This window comes from Alnus glutinosa, chromosome 13, assembly GCF_958979055.1.
Source record: "Alnus glutinosa chromosome 13, dhAlnGlut1.1, whole genome shotgun sequence".
Classification (NCBI taxonomy): domain Eukaryota; kingdom Viridiplantae; phylum Streptophyta; class Magnoliopsida; order Fagales; family Betulaceae; genus Alnus; species Alnus glutinosa.
Genome location: NC_084898.1, coordinates 21,914,602 through 21,929,918, shown reverse-complemented (window position 1 = coordinate 21,929,918; position 15,317 = coordinate 21,914,602). Strand labels below are relative to the sequence as shown.

Below are 15,317 nucleotides of genomic sequence, written 5' to 3'. Positions count from 1 at the left end.
AATGTCTCTTCGTAAGTGTAATGATTCATTTGTTTGTTTTTTTATTAGTTATATTTTAGGGTTAAATATGTTCCACACATGTGGTTTAACTTCTTTATTTTTTGGCCTCTATGATTCATTTCGTATCCCAAATGGTATCTTGATTTTGATAAAAGACGAAAATGATACATCCGTCAAAAAATAACGATAGTCTACGTCAGTGCCACTAAACATAATTTAAAAGTTGACATCTGTTCTGGATGCCACATAAGTTTGCCCTCTCAACTATGGGTATGATGTGTACATGCCACACCAGTGCCATGTCATATATATATATATATATATATATATATATATATATATAATTTTTTTTTTAAAAGCTTTAAAAAATTAAAACAAAAAAAAAATTGAAAAAAAAACAAAAGGAGGGGTGGGCCCTTGGTCGGTCTAGGGGTGGCCGAACCACCCCTGTGGCCCATGGGGGTGGTTTGGCCACCCTCAAAGGCCAAAGAGCAAAAAAAAGGGGGGTGGTTTAGGGGGGTTTGGCCATTAGAGGTGGCCAAACCACCCCCATGGCCCATGAGAACCAACACCAAGGGCCAAAGAGCAAAAAGAAAAAGAAAAAGGGTGACTTAGGGGGGTTTGGGCCACCCCTAAGGGTCATGGGGTGGTTCAGTCACTCCCAGACCGGGCAAGGGAGTGGCTTAGTCACCCCTTTTTTTTAAAAAAATATGACATGACACTAATGTGGCATGTACATGATACCAACAGCTGAGAGGGCAAGCTTATGTGGCATCTGTGACAGGTGTTGACTTTTAAAGGATGTTTAGTAGCACTGATGTCGACTATCATTAGTTTTTGGACAAAAATTTGGACGGGGTACCAAACTTGTCTTTTACCAAAACCAAGATACTATCTGCAATAGGAAATGAACCATAGGGGGTAAAAATAAAGGATTTAAATCACAGGGGGTAAAAACGTATTTAACCCTACATTTTATTATAGATGCGACACTTTGACAAGTCACTTCAATTTTTAACATTCACCATTTATAATCCTTTTACATAAATGAATAGTATGATGATTCTATGCACTCCAATATTGCATACATATCACTTCTTTTAAACCAATAATTCATTTCCAAATACAATTAACGAGAGGCTTTGATCTAATATGTCATGAATATTAGATAATAGCTCTTATGTTATTTTTTATTTACTTTGAACTTAGATGATGATACCTCTTCACATGTTATTTTATGTAAAAAAAATTTTTTTAATATAGTTGACTTTTACCAAGAGTCACATACTAATTATGTAAAAATTGTGTAAATTTGGTTGCGTAAGAATTACAACTTATAAAATAATCGTTGTCAGTTATTAAAATCTAATAATTATCTTAGGATCTTGCAGTTAATGGTTAGAGTCAATACCGTAACCACTTATATAGGCTTACTAGAAACTTTGATTTGTAATGATTAGGTGTAAACTGTAAGCTTTAGTGTTACCAATAACAAATTTTAATTTATGTTTAAGCAATTTCATTTTTCTTTCAGTCACAACTCACATGACCACACCAAATTTTTATTTTTTATTTTTAAATTAGTTAAGTAATAATTCCAGAATTTGATACAATTAAGTCAATCCTCATGGGATCCATCTCGTAATACACAATTCTAGAATCTGATGTAATTAAGGAGCAGTGATGCTGTTTTCGATGCCATTCTTAAAATTGAAGGACTAGTTTGTATTAAGAGACAACCTACTGTGGCCTTTAAAACAAAAATCTGTGATAACAGGAATATTGTCGACACATAGTTTGCACCAGCAATGAAACTGTCTTCGGGTCTTTGAACTATACTAATACTTTTTTACGTGGCAATTAAAATCATTTTTTATATTTTGGATTAATCATTATTAAATTTTGAATCCAATAATAATTTTTACTATCACATCAAAAATATAGGTAACATTTTTTTTATTAAAATCCTTTCAAATATGTTGGGAAAATAATCAGCCCCAAAGACACGTAAACCTAAAGTAGTATCGAGGGCTGAGCCCATCAGGTCAGTCCGTCCAGATCAGACTTAAGTGCAGGACCCGTCGTTACCTCCAAAAAGACTCATATCCTGAGTATATCGAGATATGCTCATATCCCATCAAATATGAGATAAGGTATCTAATAGTATGGCATCAAATGAAGAGGTAGTGTCCTATTCAGTTTGGACTCTACTACCTAATTTAAATTCTATGAAGATAAGGCTTATGAAGATAAGACAAAAGACTCTTAATCAGATTATGCTCTAAGCACTCCAGTAGTTCTACAACTGTGGACTGTGAGCCTATAAGTAAGACTACTACGTCAGGTATTTAGACAGATAGATATTCTCTAAGCTCTGAGATTTTAAGTACTCCTTGAAAGTCATAAAGTTTGTACTGACTAAGTCATCGGAGTGGGAGTAGTCGGTGCCCCCGACTAGTTGTTTATTATTTTGCAGATTACGAGGAGAGCGAATATCAAGGAAGATGACGAATCACAATGCAACATGTTACCGTACCGAAAACTGTACCAACAAAATACAATCGACTTTTTCTTTGAGTGTCTTCTATTGAAAAAAAAAAAAAATACTATTCTTGAATAAACCTTACTCTCAATAATATTTATTTAGAGAAAATCTACCTGCGTAAGCACTACACCATTTTAGCACGAATAATTCTATATACTAGACAAGTATCTACCTTCCATCCACTAAAGCTAATGTAGCGTAGTCCCCCATAGCATTTGGTGGATGCAAAAAAGTTATTTAATTGAGAGACCATGTCACATTAGCTTTTGCCATATACTTGTCCAATATATAAGATTACTCTTTTATCCCACATGATCTACCCATTCACATATCCCAAATAAATGAAAAATTAACATATCTTATATGTTAATTTGGAGTAAGTTGATGATGGAAGCAAACATTGTATTGTTAATCTTTTCATTGACAATCTTTGTTTTTTTTTAAAAAAAAATTGCGAAGCGACCGTTAGCATATGCAAAGGACTAAATGATAAACAATTGAAAAAAAAAATTGTTGCCACGATGTTTGATCATTGAGAATTTAAATGAATAGGGGCAATTAAGGTATTTTGAAAATTAATGTAGAAATGATCAATTTTATTCTGTATAACTAACTTTTTTATTACTACTAAATTTTGTCTTTACTTATCTTCTAGTGTCACATATATATAGATTCTTTTTTTCCAAATGTCTCTTCGTAAGTGTAATGATTCATTTGTTTGTTTTTTTATTAGTTATATTTTAGGGTTAAATATGTTCCACACATGTGGTTTAACTTCTTTATTTTTTGCCCTCTATGATTCATTTCGTATCGCAGATAGTATCTTGATTTTAATAAAAGACGGAAATGATACCTCCGTAAAAAAACTAACGATAGTCTACGTCAGTGCCACTAAACATAATTTAAAAGTTGACATATGTCCTGGATGCCACATAAGTTTGCCCTCTCAACTGTGGATATGATGTGTACATGCCACACCAGTGCCATATATATATATATATTAATTTTTTTAAAAAAGCTTTAAAAAATTAAAACAAAAAAAATTGAAAAAAAAAACAAAAGGAAGGGTGGGCCCTCGGTCGGTCTAGGGGTGGCCGAACCACCCTTGTGGCCCATGGGGGTGGTTTGGCCACCCTCAAGGGCCAAAGAGCAAAAAAAAGGGGGGTGGTTTAGGGGGGTTTGGCCCTTAGAGGTGGCCAAACCACCCCCATGGCCCATGAGAACCACCACCAAGGGCCAAAGAGCAAAAAGAAAAAGAAAAAGGGTGGCTTAGGGGGGTTTGGGCCACCCCTAAGGGCCATGGGGGTGGTTCAGTCACTCCCAGACCGGCCAAGGGGGTGGCTCAGTCACCCCTTCTTTTGTTTTTTGTTTTTTTTTTTTTTTGAAAATAAAAAAAATTAAAGCTTTTAATTTTTTTGAAAAAAAATATGACATGGCACTAATGTGGCATGTACATGATACCAACAGCTGAGAGGGCTATGTGGCATCTGTGACAGGTGTCGACTTTTAAAGGTTGTTTAGTAGCACTGATGTCGACTATCGTTAGTTTTTGGACATAAATTTGGACGGGGTACCAAACTTGTCTTTTGCCAAAACCAAGGTACTATCTGCAATAGGAAATGAACCATAGGGGGTAAAAATAAAGGAGTTAAACCACAGGGGGTAAAAACATATTTAATCCTACATTTTATTATAGATGCGACACTTTGACAAGTCACTTCAATTTTTAACATTCACCATTTATAATCCTTTTACATAAATGAATAGTATGATGATTCTATGCACTCCAATATTGCATACATATCACTTCTTTTAAACCAATAATTCATTTCCAAATACAATTAACGAAAGGCTTTGATCTAATATGTCGTGAATATTAGATAATAGCTCTTATGTTATTTTTTATTTACTTTGAACTTAGATGATGATACCTCTTCACATGTTCTTTTATGTAAGTTTTTTTTTTTTTGTTTTTTTTAATATAGTTGACTTTTACCAAGAGTCACATACTAATTGTGTAAAAAACTCTTCTAAAACCTTATGCTCTTAGCTAAAGACATTACTTGAACCAAGAGTTATTTTTACTAAAATATTTTCGTATTTCTATAAAGCTACAATTCCTAAAAGAAAAAAAAAATAATTTTTTTTGAATAAGAAGTATGTTTTTCAATGGTCTCAATCTATTTAATTCTTATAATGGTTCAAGGCTTTAATCTCAATAAATAGCTTTTGTATTAACATTCGATTAAGAGAACTTTTAAAGTGAGAGAAATATGATGTTTAGGAAAAGTATGATAAAATTTATTATGTTCGTGATGATGGAGTTGATTATCCTCGTGATATTCAAAGTGCATGCTCATGAAAATACTTCTCTTTCTCCCGCTCCCACTGCGCTACCAACCAGGCTTCATCTTTTCCAACTTGATAATGACGATATGAGTTATATTGAACGTTGCATTGAAAGCACACTTGCAAAGAGCACACAATCTTTTTATATTGCTAAACATCTTCTTGAATGCCTTTTTGAGGACCCGATGCATCCTAAAGATTATCCAATAAGCTTTTTTGAGGCGTGGATGAGGTTCCTTCGTTATTGTATTTTGACAGAGAAATTTCTTGCCATCAATCATGCATATTGTATAGCAGATCGCTATAGAGCAAAACTGAAGAAGCATTAAAGATCTATATCTACAATCAGTGAGCTTCGAGTTTGGTAAGAGGTTTTCAACTACTTCTCTAGCTTTCTTTTCACGGATAATACACAACTTATGAAGAAGATGTTCCATAATATATGGGATTTTTTTTTTTCACATATATTGTAAATTAATACTTTATCATTTTTGTACATTTCTAGGATAGCAATAGATGGTTCATTATTAGTTTTTTTTTTTTTTTCTTCAGGAAAATATATTTAATCTCCTTAAACTAGCATTTTTTTTTTTTTGGCAAAAATACCAAATTATCATTTATGCTACTTAGCTCATTCAAACTACGTTTCATTGAAATTTACATGCTCCGATAGAATTTTGTATTAAAGTGTATGAAAAGTTGCACTTGTGATTGGCACTAGAAATTTTTTTACAGAAACAAAATACCAAAATTACTCTTGTATGACCTTTACCTATCTTTTCATTTTTCTTTTTTTGGCAAAAGCAAAATTTGAGTATTTCAACTTAAAATTTCGCACGTGCCCATCAAGTGCTGAACTTTCTATCCACTTTAATGATTACAACCTAAAAGAGGGTGTAACTAGCAAACAATTTTAGTTTTGAATTGGTCAAATGTCAAAAATTAAATTTTGAAGGTGTCTTTGTGAAAGAGATGTCAGTTTAGGAGGTCAAGTGTAATTGTTCATTTTTTTTATTCTCTACTATGTTACGACTTTTTGCCCATTCCCCTTGTTATCTAATACATATGCACCAAGCTTGTCTCACTTATTGAATTTGTATTGATGGTTTCAGGGTGTCTAAGATGCGTGGCATTATAGGTCGGTGAACAAGATTTTGAATAGTTGGATGGCATAGATAACAACTCTTAGCTTTCTTGCTCCTTTTATTTATGTCTCTCTTGAGTTATAAAAATAAAGATGTAGAGATACTTTTACTTGATTTTGTGTTTGAATTTTGGTCAACCGACCCCAAGATTGTATTATTCTTGAGTAGTTTATGTTATTAGACTATATGTGGGTTGATTGGAAATATGTTAATTTTTTTTTTAATTCTTGTTTAGACAGTGGAGATTAAGTAATTTGGATATTGACACCCATGTTCATCATTTTATAATATATATACATACACACGCATGGCAGATTCTTCAGCTTTTATCAACAAAAAAAAAAAAAAGAATTAAATTTTTTGAAAGGTATTTTTTTGTTAGAGATTTTGAAAAGTGAAAATTGAGAATTGTTTTCAGTTAGGCCATAAAAGTATTTTATGTGGGGTTCATAAAGGTAATTTTTACACTTGAGAGATTGAATTTTTTTTTGTAAAAAGCAATTTGAAGTATTCTAAAAACATAAACGAAAAAGATAAATAAGGGAAACTTCACTTACACATCCTCGAAGTATAAGAGATTTTGCAATCATAGATTCAAAGTTTAAAAATTTACAATATCGGCATCTCATGTTTTTGTGCCTTTTAATACGCGGCCACCCTAAGATCCTGGGGGTAGCCACGCGCCACCCCAGAGGTGGCCGGAGGTGGCCGTGAGCCTCCCCCAAAGGTGGCCAGGGGTGGCCGTGCGCCACCCCCGACCCTTGGGGGTGGCCGCGAGCACTGGGGGGTGGCTGCGTGGCCTCCCCCGACCATTGGGGGTGGCCGTGGGCCACCCTCGGTCACCTATGGCAGCCACCCATTTGCTTCTTTTTTTAAAAAAATTTTATTTTTTATTTTTTATTTTGAAAAAAAAAATTATTTATTTATTTTTTAATTAAACAATCAATATATAATAAATAATTATTATTTAAATTATTATTCTACACAACTTTTCACAATACCAATCATTATACACAACTTTTTAAACTTTCAATCATTTTCTACTATTAAAAAATAATATTTTTCAATTTAAAAATTCAACACCCAAACACATCTTTTTGCCTCGAAATTTGTAAAGAGAATAAAAATTCAATTCTTATTTAAAAAATTCAATACCCAAACACACTAGGGAGTGACCCTATAGTAAAATTAACATTAATAGATGATGACATCATGGTGGACGAAATTGCAAACCTAGGTAAAAATTTTGAAGATGAGGTCCCGAGAGGTATGGAGGCCACCGGGAGGTATGGAGGCCATAGGGTATGAAGATAAAATGCAACTAGTCAGTCTCAAAAGCTGGAAGAGAAGGGCCAAACAGTGTCAACTAAAGAGCTCTGGGAATGGAGGTGAGACTGACAATACTAAACAGAGGAGGGTAGAATGCATGGAATCTCCTGCTAACACAGTAGGTGCAGCTGCATGGTTTGGTAGACATCTTGGCAGAGACTGGATCCCAGTCCCGCCGCCATTATGAATCTTATAAGTTGGAATTGTCGGAGGCTCAGTAACCCTCGCACAATTTGTAATCTTTGCCAAATGGTGAAGGATAAGAGACCCAGTATTTTATTTCTCATGGAAACAAAACTCTGGAGCGATAAAATTTCATTTTTACGTGGAAAATTTAGATTTGATTATGTATTTGTGGTGGATTGTGTAGGTCAAAATGGTGGTTTGGCTCTGTTTTGGAGGAATGAGGTTACTTTGTAGATTCAGAATTATTCTAAGAGACATATTATTGCGGTTGTTAAGGAGCCGTGTGCGAGTTTTCTATGGAAATTAACTAGGTTCTGTGGAAACCCAGAAACAGCACGAAGGGAAGAGGGATGGAATCTCTTGCGACATCCTCAACAACTGGCCCCAATTCCTTGGGTATGTATTAGGGACTTTAATGAGATCATTGACCAAGCTGAAAAAGTTGGTGCGGCGCTACGACCTGCCAGACAAATGGAAGCTTTTAGAAATGTTTTGGAGACATGCCAACTAAGTGACTTGGGCTTCATTGGCTCAAAATTTACCTGATGTAATAATAGGGAGGATGAGTATTTTACGAAAGAAAGGCTTGATCGAGTGGTAGTAAATCCCGAATGGTGTGAATTTTTTGGGGAAACCGACACTTTTGTCTTGGCATCTAGAAGCTCTGATCATTGCCCCGCTATCTCTTAATTATGGGGGCAGATTGGAGGACAATAAGTGGAGCACTCAGAACTTCAAATTAGAGGCTAGCTGGATGGTAAATGATGATTGTTCAGCAACTATTGCTACAACCTGGGGAAACAATAGAAATGTAGGGGATAATTTAGATATCGTCCTTGGAGCTTGAGCAATGCAAGCAAGAGTTAGTGAAATGGAGCAGAAGAAGAAGAGCCAGAGCGACATTGGTCTAGGTTAAAAAAAAGACAAAGTGGATTGAGAAGTTGCAAGAAAGTACTGAGCTTGAAACAGTGAGTGACATAAAGGGATACCAATCAGCTATTGATGACAGGTTAGAGAGAGAAGAACTAAGGTGGAAGCAAAGGGCGAAAGTACATTGGTTTCAATCAAGAGACCGTAATACAGAGTTCTTCCATATGTATGCCAACCAGAGGAAGAAATCAAATCATATCAGTGAGGTGGTGGATGCTAATGGAAACTTGTACAAACCCAACAGATGTTAGTAGAGCTTTTATGGAGTATTATCAGTCCCTATTTTCGTCTTCTGGCTTGTCATGTATGGATGATTGCCTTGAAGGTTTGGAGGAGAGAGTTACAGGGGAAATGAATGAACAGCTTTTTAGGGACTTCACTATGGAGGAAGTATGCATGGCCATCTCGCAGATGTCACCCCTCAAGTCTCTAGGCTTGAATGGGTTTGCCCCTTGCTTTTATCAGAAATATTGGCCTTTGATTGGAACAGAGGTAGGGGAAGCTGTCCTTTTCTGCTTAAATTTAGGTAATTCTTTAGAGGTAATCAATGATTCGAATATAGTGCTCATTCCTAATCAATGATACGAAATTTAGTACTCCAACTAAAGTAACAAACTTTAGACCTATTAGTTTATGTAATGTGATCTACAAGATAGTGTCTAAAGTCCTGGGAAATAGGCTGAAGAAAGTTCTACCACTTATTATCTCTCCTAATCAAAGTGCCATCATTCCGGGTAGGCTTATAACTGATAATATTATAGTTGCTTATGAGACCCTACATACTATGAATAACATTAAAGGGAAACGCAGCTTTATGGCTTTGAAACTAGATATGAGCAAAGCCTATGATCGAATTGAGTGGGCCTTTGTTATAGAGGTGATGAGGAGATTGGGCTTTGGGAGACAATGGACTCAGTTAATCATGAAGTGTATCAATTCCGTTTCATACTCCATTTTAATCAATGGGGAACCGCATGAAAGAATCACTCAGACTCGTGGTATCCGTCAAGGTGACTATCTTTCCCCTTATTTATTCATTCTTTATGCTGAGGCTTTGAGTTCTATGTTGCAAAAGGCTGAAAGGATGGGTAGTCTCACAGGAGTGCCTATACCATCTATGTTTTGTAGATGACAGTCTTGTATTCTGTAAGGCAAGTTTGTTGGAATGGTCTCATCTCCCGCATATATTAGACACTTATGAGAAAGCTTTAGGACAACGGTTGAATAAAGAGAAAACCTCCATTTTCTTTAGCCTAAATACGAAGACAGAGATCACAAGTCAAATTCTCTCAGTTTCTGGGTTGAAGGCAACTCAGTGCTTTGAAAAATATTTGGGGTTGCCGGCGATGGTGGAGCTTTGCGAAGGCAAAATTTTATGGCTCTTTAAGATCGTATCTGGGCTCGGATGAGCAACTGGAAGAATAGATTCCTCTCACAAGCTAGTAAAGAAGTTCTATCGAAGTCTATGGCCCAAGCTATTCCAACTTACACTATGAGCATATTTTTACTCCCAAAGACTTTACTTCGAGAAATGAATGCAATGATGCATCGGTATTGGTGGGGTCACCATGAGAAGGAGACGAAGGTAAACTGGATGAAATATGAGAGAATGGGTAGATCAAAACAACAAGAAGGTATGGGCTTTCGTGACTTGGAAAGCTTCAACAAAGTGCTACTCGCCAAACAATGTTGGAGAATCTTAAAGAACCCTGAGTCCTTGTCGGCAAGAATTATAAAAGCTAAGTATTTTCCTTCTGAATCTATCCTTGATGCTCCATTGGGTTGGCGACCATCATACATATGGAGAAGTATTTGGTCGGATCAAGATCTACTTTCGGAGGGGCTAAAATGGCAAGTTGGAAATGGGCGACATATTAGAATATGGAAGGATCAATGGCTTCTCCAACATATTGCGCATTGCGTTTTTCCAAGACAAGGGCTACATGCGGAGGCATACGTTGAAGGACTTATTGATCAGGATACCAATGCATGGAATACCTCTCTGGTAAGTTCTTTGGTTGGTAGGCTTAATGCTGGCATTATTTGTTAAATTCCTCTAGGATCGAATAGTTGTAGTGACAGACAGATATGGACTGCAACAGTTAATGGGGACTTCTCAGTTCGTAGTGCATACCATCTACGAATGAACAGGATAGCCTTGGCAAAAGGTGAATGCTCAAGTATGTGTCAACACTGTTTGCTATGGAAGTGTCTCTGGAAAATGCAAGTGCCTCATACTATAAAGGTGTTTATGTGAAGGGCATAAATGCTATTCCAACTAAAGCAAATCTATTCAGAAGGAAAATCACGAAAAATCCTCTTTGCCCTCTTGGTGGGCTTGTGGCTAAGACTACTGATCATATTTTATGGGGGTGTGGGACTGCTAAGGATGTATGGAGCTTATGTGGATGAAATATCCAAAAAAGAAGTATAGAGCATGAGGACTTTGTGGCCATTATAGAGACCCTCCAACGAGATATGGAGCCTAATGACATGGAGTTTATAGCGGTGGTTGCACGAAACTTGTGGTTACGCCGTAATGGGGTAGCCCATGGGAGAATTTTCAGCCATCCTACCCTTCTCGTTAGTAAAGCTTTGAACTCACTTGAGGCTTATCGTAGTGCTAACTCTAGGCAAAGGACTCGCCCAGATGTCATCCCTATCCCACATCTGAGTTGGCAAGGTCCATTGGAAGGGTTTGTAAAGGTCAATTGGGATGCGACTGTGGACAAAGAAAAATGGAAGATGGGTATTGGAGCGATTATTCGAAATTTCGAGGGGAAGGTCCTGGCTACCTTGTCAACTCCAAGAGATTATATTACTGATCCAGTTACTGCTGAAGCCACTGCAAGTTGGCGAGCCGTTTTCTTCTTTAGGGATTTGGGGTATCAACGAGTGGAGCTGGAAGGAGATGCCCTCCAGGTAGTGCAGGCCCTACGAAAGGATGGCTGTAATTTGAGCAAATATGGCCATATTATTGAGGAGGCTCGTGGGGTCTTAAGTGGTCTCTTACAGTGGAAGGTTTCTCATATCCGGTGAATGGCTAATGGGGAAGCCCATAGGCTTGCAAAGGAAGCCCTTATTCTTAGTGAGGAACGGGTTTTTTCTTAAGGAATTCCCTCACTGTATTACTGGTCTTAACCATGTAGAAATCTATGCTTAAATTGCTAATTTATAATGAAGGCTAATCTACTTTCAAAAAAAAAAAAAAATCTCAACAATTAAAACCGAAATAGAACAATGAGAAATCAAGCCCATAAACTCAAATAGCATAAACAAGCATGAAACTCAGTTTTCTATTCACTGGTGAGGTTTCATCCTCAACCCTAGATGAAAGTATTAGCTAGACATGAACAAAGAAAGCATAAATAAACTACAAGAATGCATTAAAAACGAATAAACTTACAAAAGATTGAAGTTCTAGGTCAAAATCGACCCAAAAACCCTAAGATACAGTGAAATCGGCCCCTAGGACACTTCTAAGCGGCCTCCTCCGCGGCTCTTCTTCTAAAAATGAGAAAAGAACGGTATTTATAGAGTTAGCTAGGGTTTCTAAAATTCTAGCTCCGCATAAATTCGATCGATCGATTTTATAATCGATCGATCGACATCAGGAAAATTTCGATCGATCGAACTTGAGATTCGATCGATCAACTTCACAGCAATTCCAAATCTCCAGCTTTTATGCATTTTCACTTGAAAATAACCATTTTTCTCTTTATGTCCTGCAAAAACGTAAAATCACCAAAACTAAACAAAACATCAGAAAGTAATAAAGCTAAAGGTTTAACTAATGTAAATTAAGGAGTCCAAATATACACTTTTTGGCACTCATCATGGTTCATGTATTTGAGTTGGTTTTCAAATAACAAGTTAAATAAGTTGTGTTTGAGTCAATCCAACAAGACCTGTTTATTAAATGGGTTATGTGGGTCGAGTCTTATCGGGTCAACCCAACACAACATGTTTATCAAACAGGTCATGTCAATGTTAAGCCTTAACAGGTTGAAGAGTTGGTGGACCCGACACGCCAACACAAATTGCTAGCCCTAGACTAGCCACTCCCTTGTAGGGGTGGATGGAGTGGCTCTACCTCCCTCCACCCCCATCAGAGAGTGGTAGTGGGTTGGTTGACGGGGTTGAAGCCACCCCCTCCACAATTTTTTTTTTTCTTTTAAAAAAAATTGTTTTTTCTTTTAAAGAAAAAATATTTATGGACAAATGTGGCATGATGACATGATTTTTAATACACATGATACAATTTCATTGGATTTACATGGAGAAGATTTACCATAAAGCCCTTAAGTTTTATAGATATTAAATCATTATTAATGCATCAATCCTTATTATTTTAAAAAGTCCAAAATCATTTACAATAATAACAAAAAAGAGGCTAAGGAATGCCCAAAAGCCAATATAACAAAAGGGTTAATCAACCTCCGGTTATGGGTTTTAATAACTGATAACCGCTAATTGCCTAAGTGGAGCGGTTGCGGTTATTAAAATCTAATAACTACCTTAGGCAGTTGTGGTTAATGGTTAGAGCCAATAACCGCTAACCGTAATTGCTTGTACAGGCCTACTGGAAACTTTGATTTGTGATGATTAGTGTAAATTGTAAGCCTTAGTGTTACCAATAACCAAATTTTAATCTATGTTTCAGCAATTTAATTTTTCTTTCAGTCACAAGACCACCCCATTTTTTTTGGTTGAAATAGTTAAGTAATAATTCTAGAATTTGATATACTTAAGTCAATCCTCATGGGATCAATCTCGTAATACACGATTCTAGAATTTGATGTAATTAAGGAGCAATGATGCTGTTTTCGATGTCATTCTTAAAATTGAAGGACTAATTAGTATTAGAGACAACAACCTATTGTGGCCTTTAAAACAAAAATCGCAGACAAAATTTACGCGGTCTAATTCAGGGCCTTTGCTAGATTTGTAACCTATCTATCCTATAAATATAAATATATCAAGATAAATACTATCGACTAGCAATATTTTCGACACATAGTTTGTACTAGCAATGAAACTATTGTCGGTCTTTGAATTATATCATAAACTCTCTAACATGACAATTAAAATCACCATTGCATTTTAGATTAATCACTATTGAAATTTGAATTCAATAGTAATTCTTACTGCCACGTTAGGAAATGTGTATTTGGAGTGTGGGTAGCATTTATTTTCATTAAAATCCTTTTAAATACAATCAACAAGTCATTTTTTCCATTACTAATGCAGACTTTTTCCTACAACATTTTTTGGGTCGCTAAAATTTCTATTGTTATAAAAGCTTTTTCTTTGAGTGTCTTGTACTGAAAAAATACTATTCTTGAATAAACCTTACTCTCAATAATATTTAGTTCGAGAAAATCTACCTGTGTAAGCATCACACCATTTTAGCATGAGTAATCCTATATACCAGACAAATATCTACCTTTCATCCATCAAAGCTAATGTAGTGTGGTCCCCCACAGCATTTGGTGGATGAAAATGAGTTTTTTTAATTTGAAGATCACGTCACATCAACTTTTGGTAGATATGCATGTCCAGTATATAAGATTACTCTTTTATTACACAAGATCTACCCATTCACATATCCCAAATAAATGAAAAATTAATATATCTTATATGTTAATTTGGAGCAAGTTGATGATGGAGGCAAACATTGTATTGTTAATCTTTTCATTAACAATCTTTATTTTATTTTAAAAAAAAAATTGCAAAGCGACTATTAGTATATGTAAAGAAAAAACAATTGAAAAAAAAATGTTCCCACGATGTTTGATCATTCGGAATTTAAATGAATAAAGGTTAAGGTATTTATTCTACATAACTAACTTTTTTATTACTACTAAATTTTGTCTTTACATATTTTCTAGTGTCAAATGTAGATTCCTTTTTCCAAATGTCTCTTCATAAGTGTAATGATTCATTTTGTTCTTTTATTACTTATATTTTATTATAGATGCGACAACTTTGACAAGTCACTTATATTTGTAACATTCACCATTTATAATCCCTTTACATGAATAATATGATGACTCTATGCACACTAATATTGCATACTTACCGCTTCTTTTAAACCAATAATTTCTTTCCAAATACTATTAACTCGAGGCTTTGATATAAATATGCTATGAATATTAGATAATAGCTCTTCTTTTATTTTTTATTTTTTATTTATTTTCTTTCAGCTCGGATGATGATATGTCTTCATATGTTCTTTTATGTAAGACTTTTTTTTTTTTTTTAATATAGTTGACTTTTACCAAGAGTCACATACTAATTGTGTAAAAAAATCTTGTAAAACCTTATGCACCTAGCCAAGACATTACTTAAACCAATAGTTATTTTACTAAAATATTTTTGTATTTCCATAAAGCTACAATCCCATATATATGTATAATAAGAAGTATGTTTTTCAAGAGTCTCAATCTTTTTAATTGATCAAGGCTTTAATCTCAATAAATAGCTTCTGAATTAACATCCAATTAAGAGAACTTCTAAAGTGAGAGAAATATGATATCTGGGAAAAGTATGATAAAATTTATTATGTTTGTGATGATGGAGTTGATTATCCTCATGATACTCGAAGTGCATGCTAAAGAAAAAACTTCTCTTTCTCCCGCTCCTACTGCACTACCAACAAGGCTTCATCTTTTCCAACTTGATGATGAGAATATGAGTTATATTGATCGTTGCATTGAAAGCACACTTGCAAAGAGAACAGAATCGTTTTATAGTGTTAAAAATCTTCTTAAATGCCTTTTTAATGACCCAATGCATCCTAAAGATTATCCCATAAGCTTCGGCGAGGCGTG

The 15,317-nt window shown here is 35.2% G+C and overlaps 1 protein-coding gene and 2 long non-coding RNA genes across 3 annotated transcripts in view; all 3 read left to right on the top strand.

Annotated features, from left to right (window-relative positions):
• The first annotated feature begins 4,561 nt into the window (after positions 1-4,561).
• On the top strand, positions 4,562-6,263 carry LOC133854751 (uncharacterized). Its single transcript, XR_009896846.1, has 2 exons — positions 4,562-5,258; positions 6,007-6,263. It is a non-coding gene; the product is annotated as an uncharacterized LOC133854751 (long non-coding RNA).
• A 3,752-nt stretch (positions 6,264-10,015) lies between these two features.
• LOC133853972 (uncharacterized mitochondrial protein AtMg00310-like) lies at positions 10,016-10,896 on the top strand. The gene is made up of 2 exons (XM_062289991.1): positions 10,016-10,489; positions 10,744-10,896. The coding sequence occupies exons 1-2, from the start codon at positions 10,016-10,018 to the stop codon at positions 10,894-10,896; spliced, it is 627 nt and encodes a 208-aa protein (XP_062145975.1).
• Positions 10,897-14,772: 3,876 nt separating this feature from the next.
• The window catches only part of LOC133854887 (uncharacterized), a 7,464-nt gene continuing 6,919 nt past the window's right edge, over positions 14,773-15,317 (top strand). Inside the window, exon 1 of the long non-coding RNA XR_009896874.1 lies at positions 14,773-15,317. This exon is cut by the window's right edge and continues 147 nt beyond it. This is a non-coding gene — a long non-coding RNA (uncharacterized LOC133854887).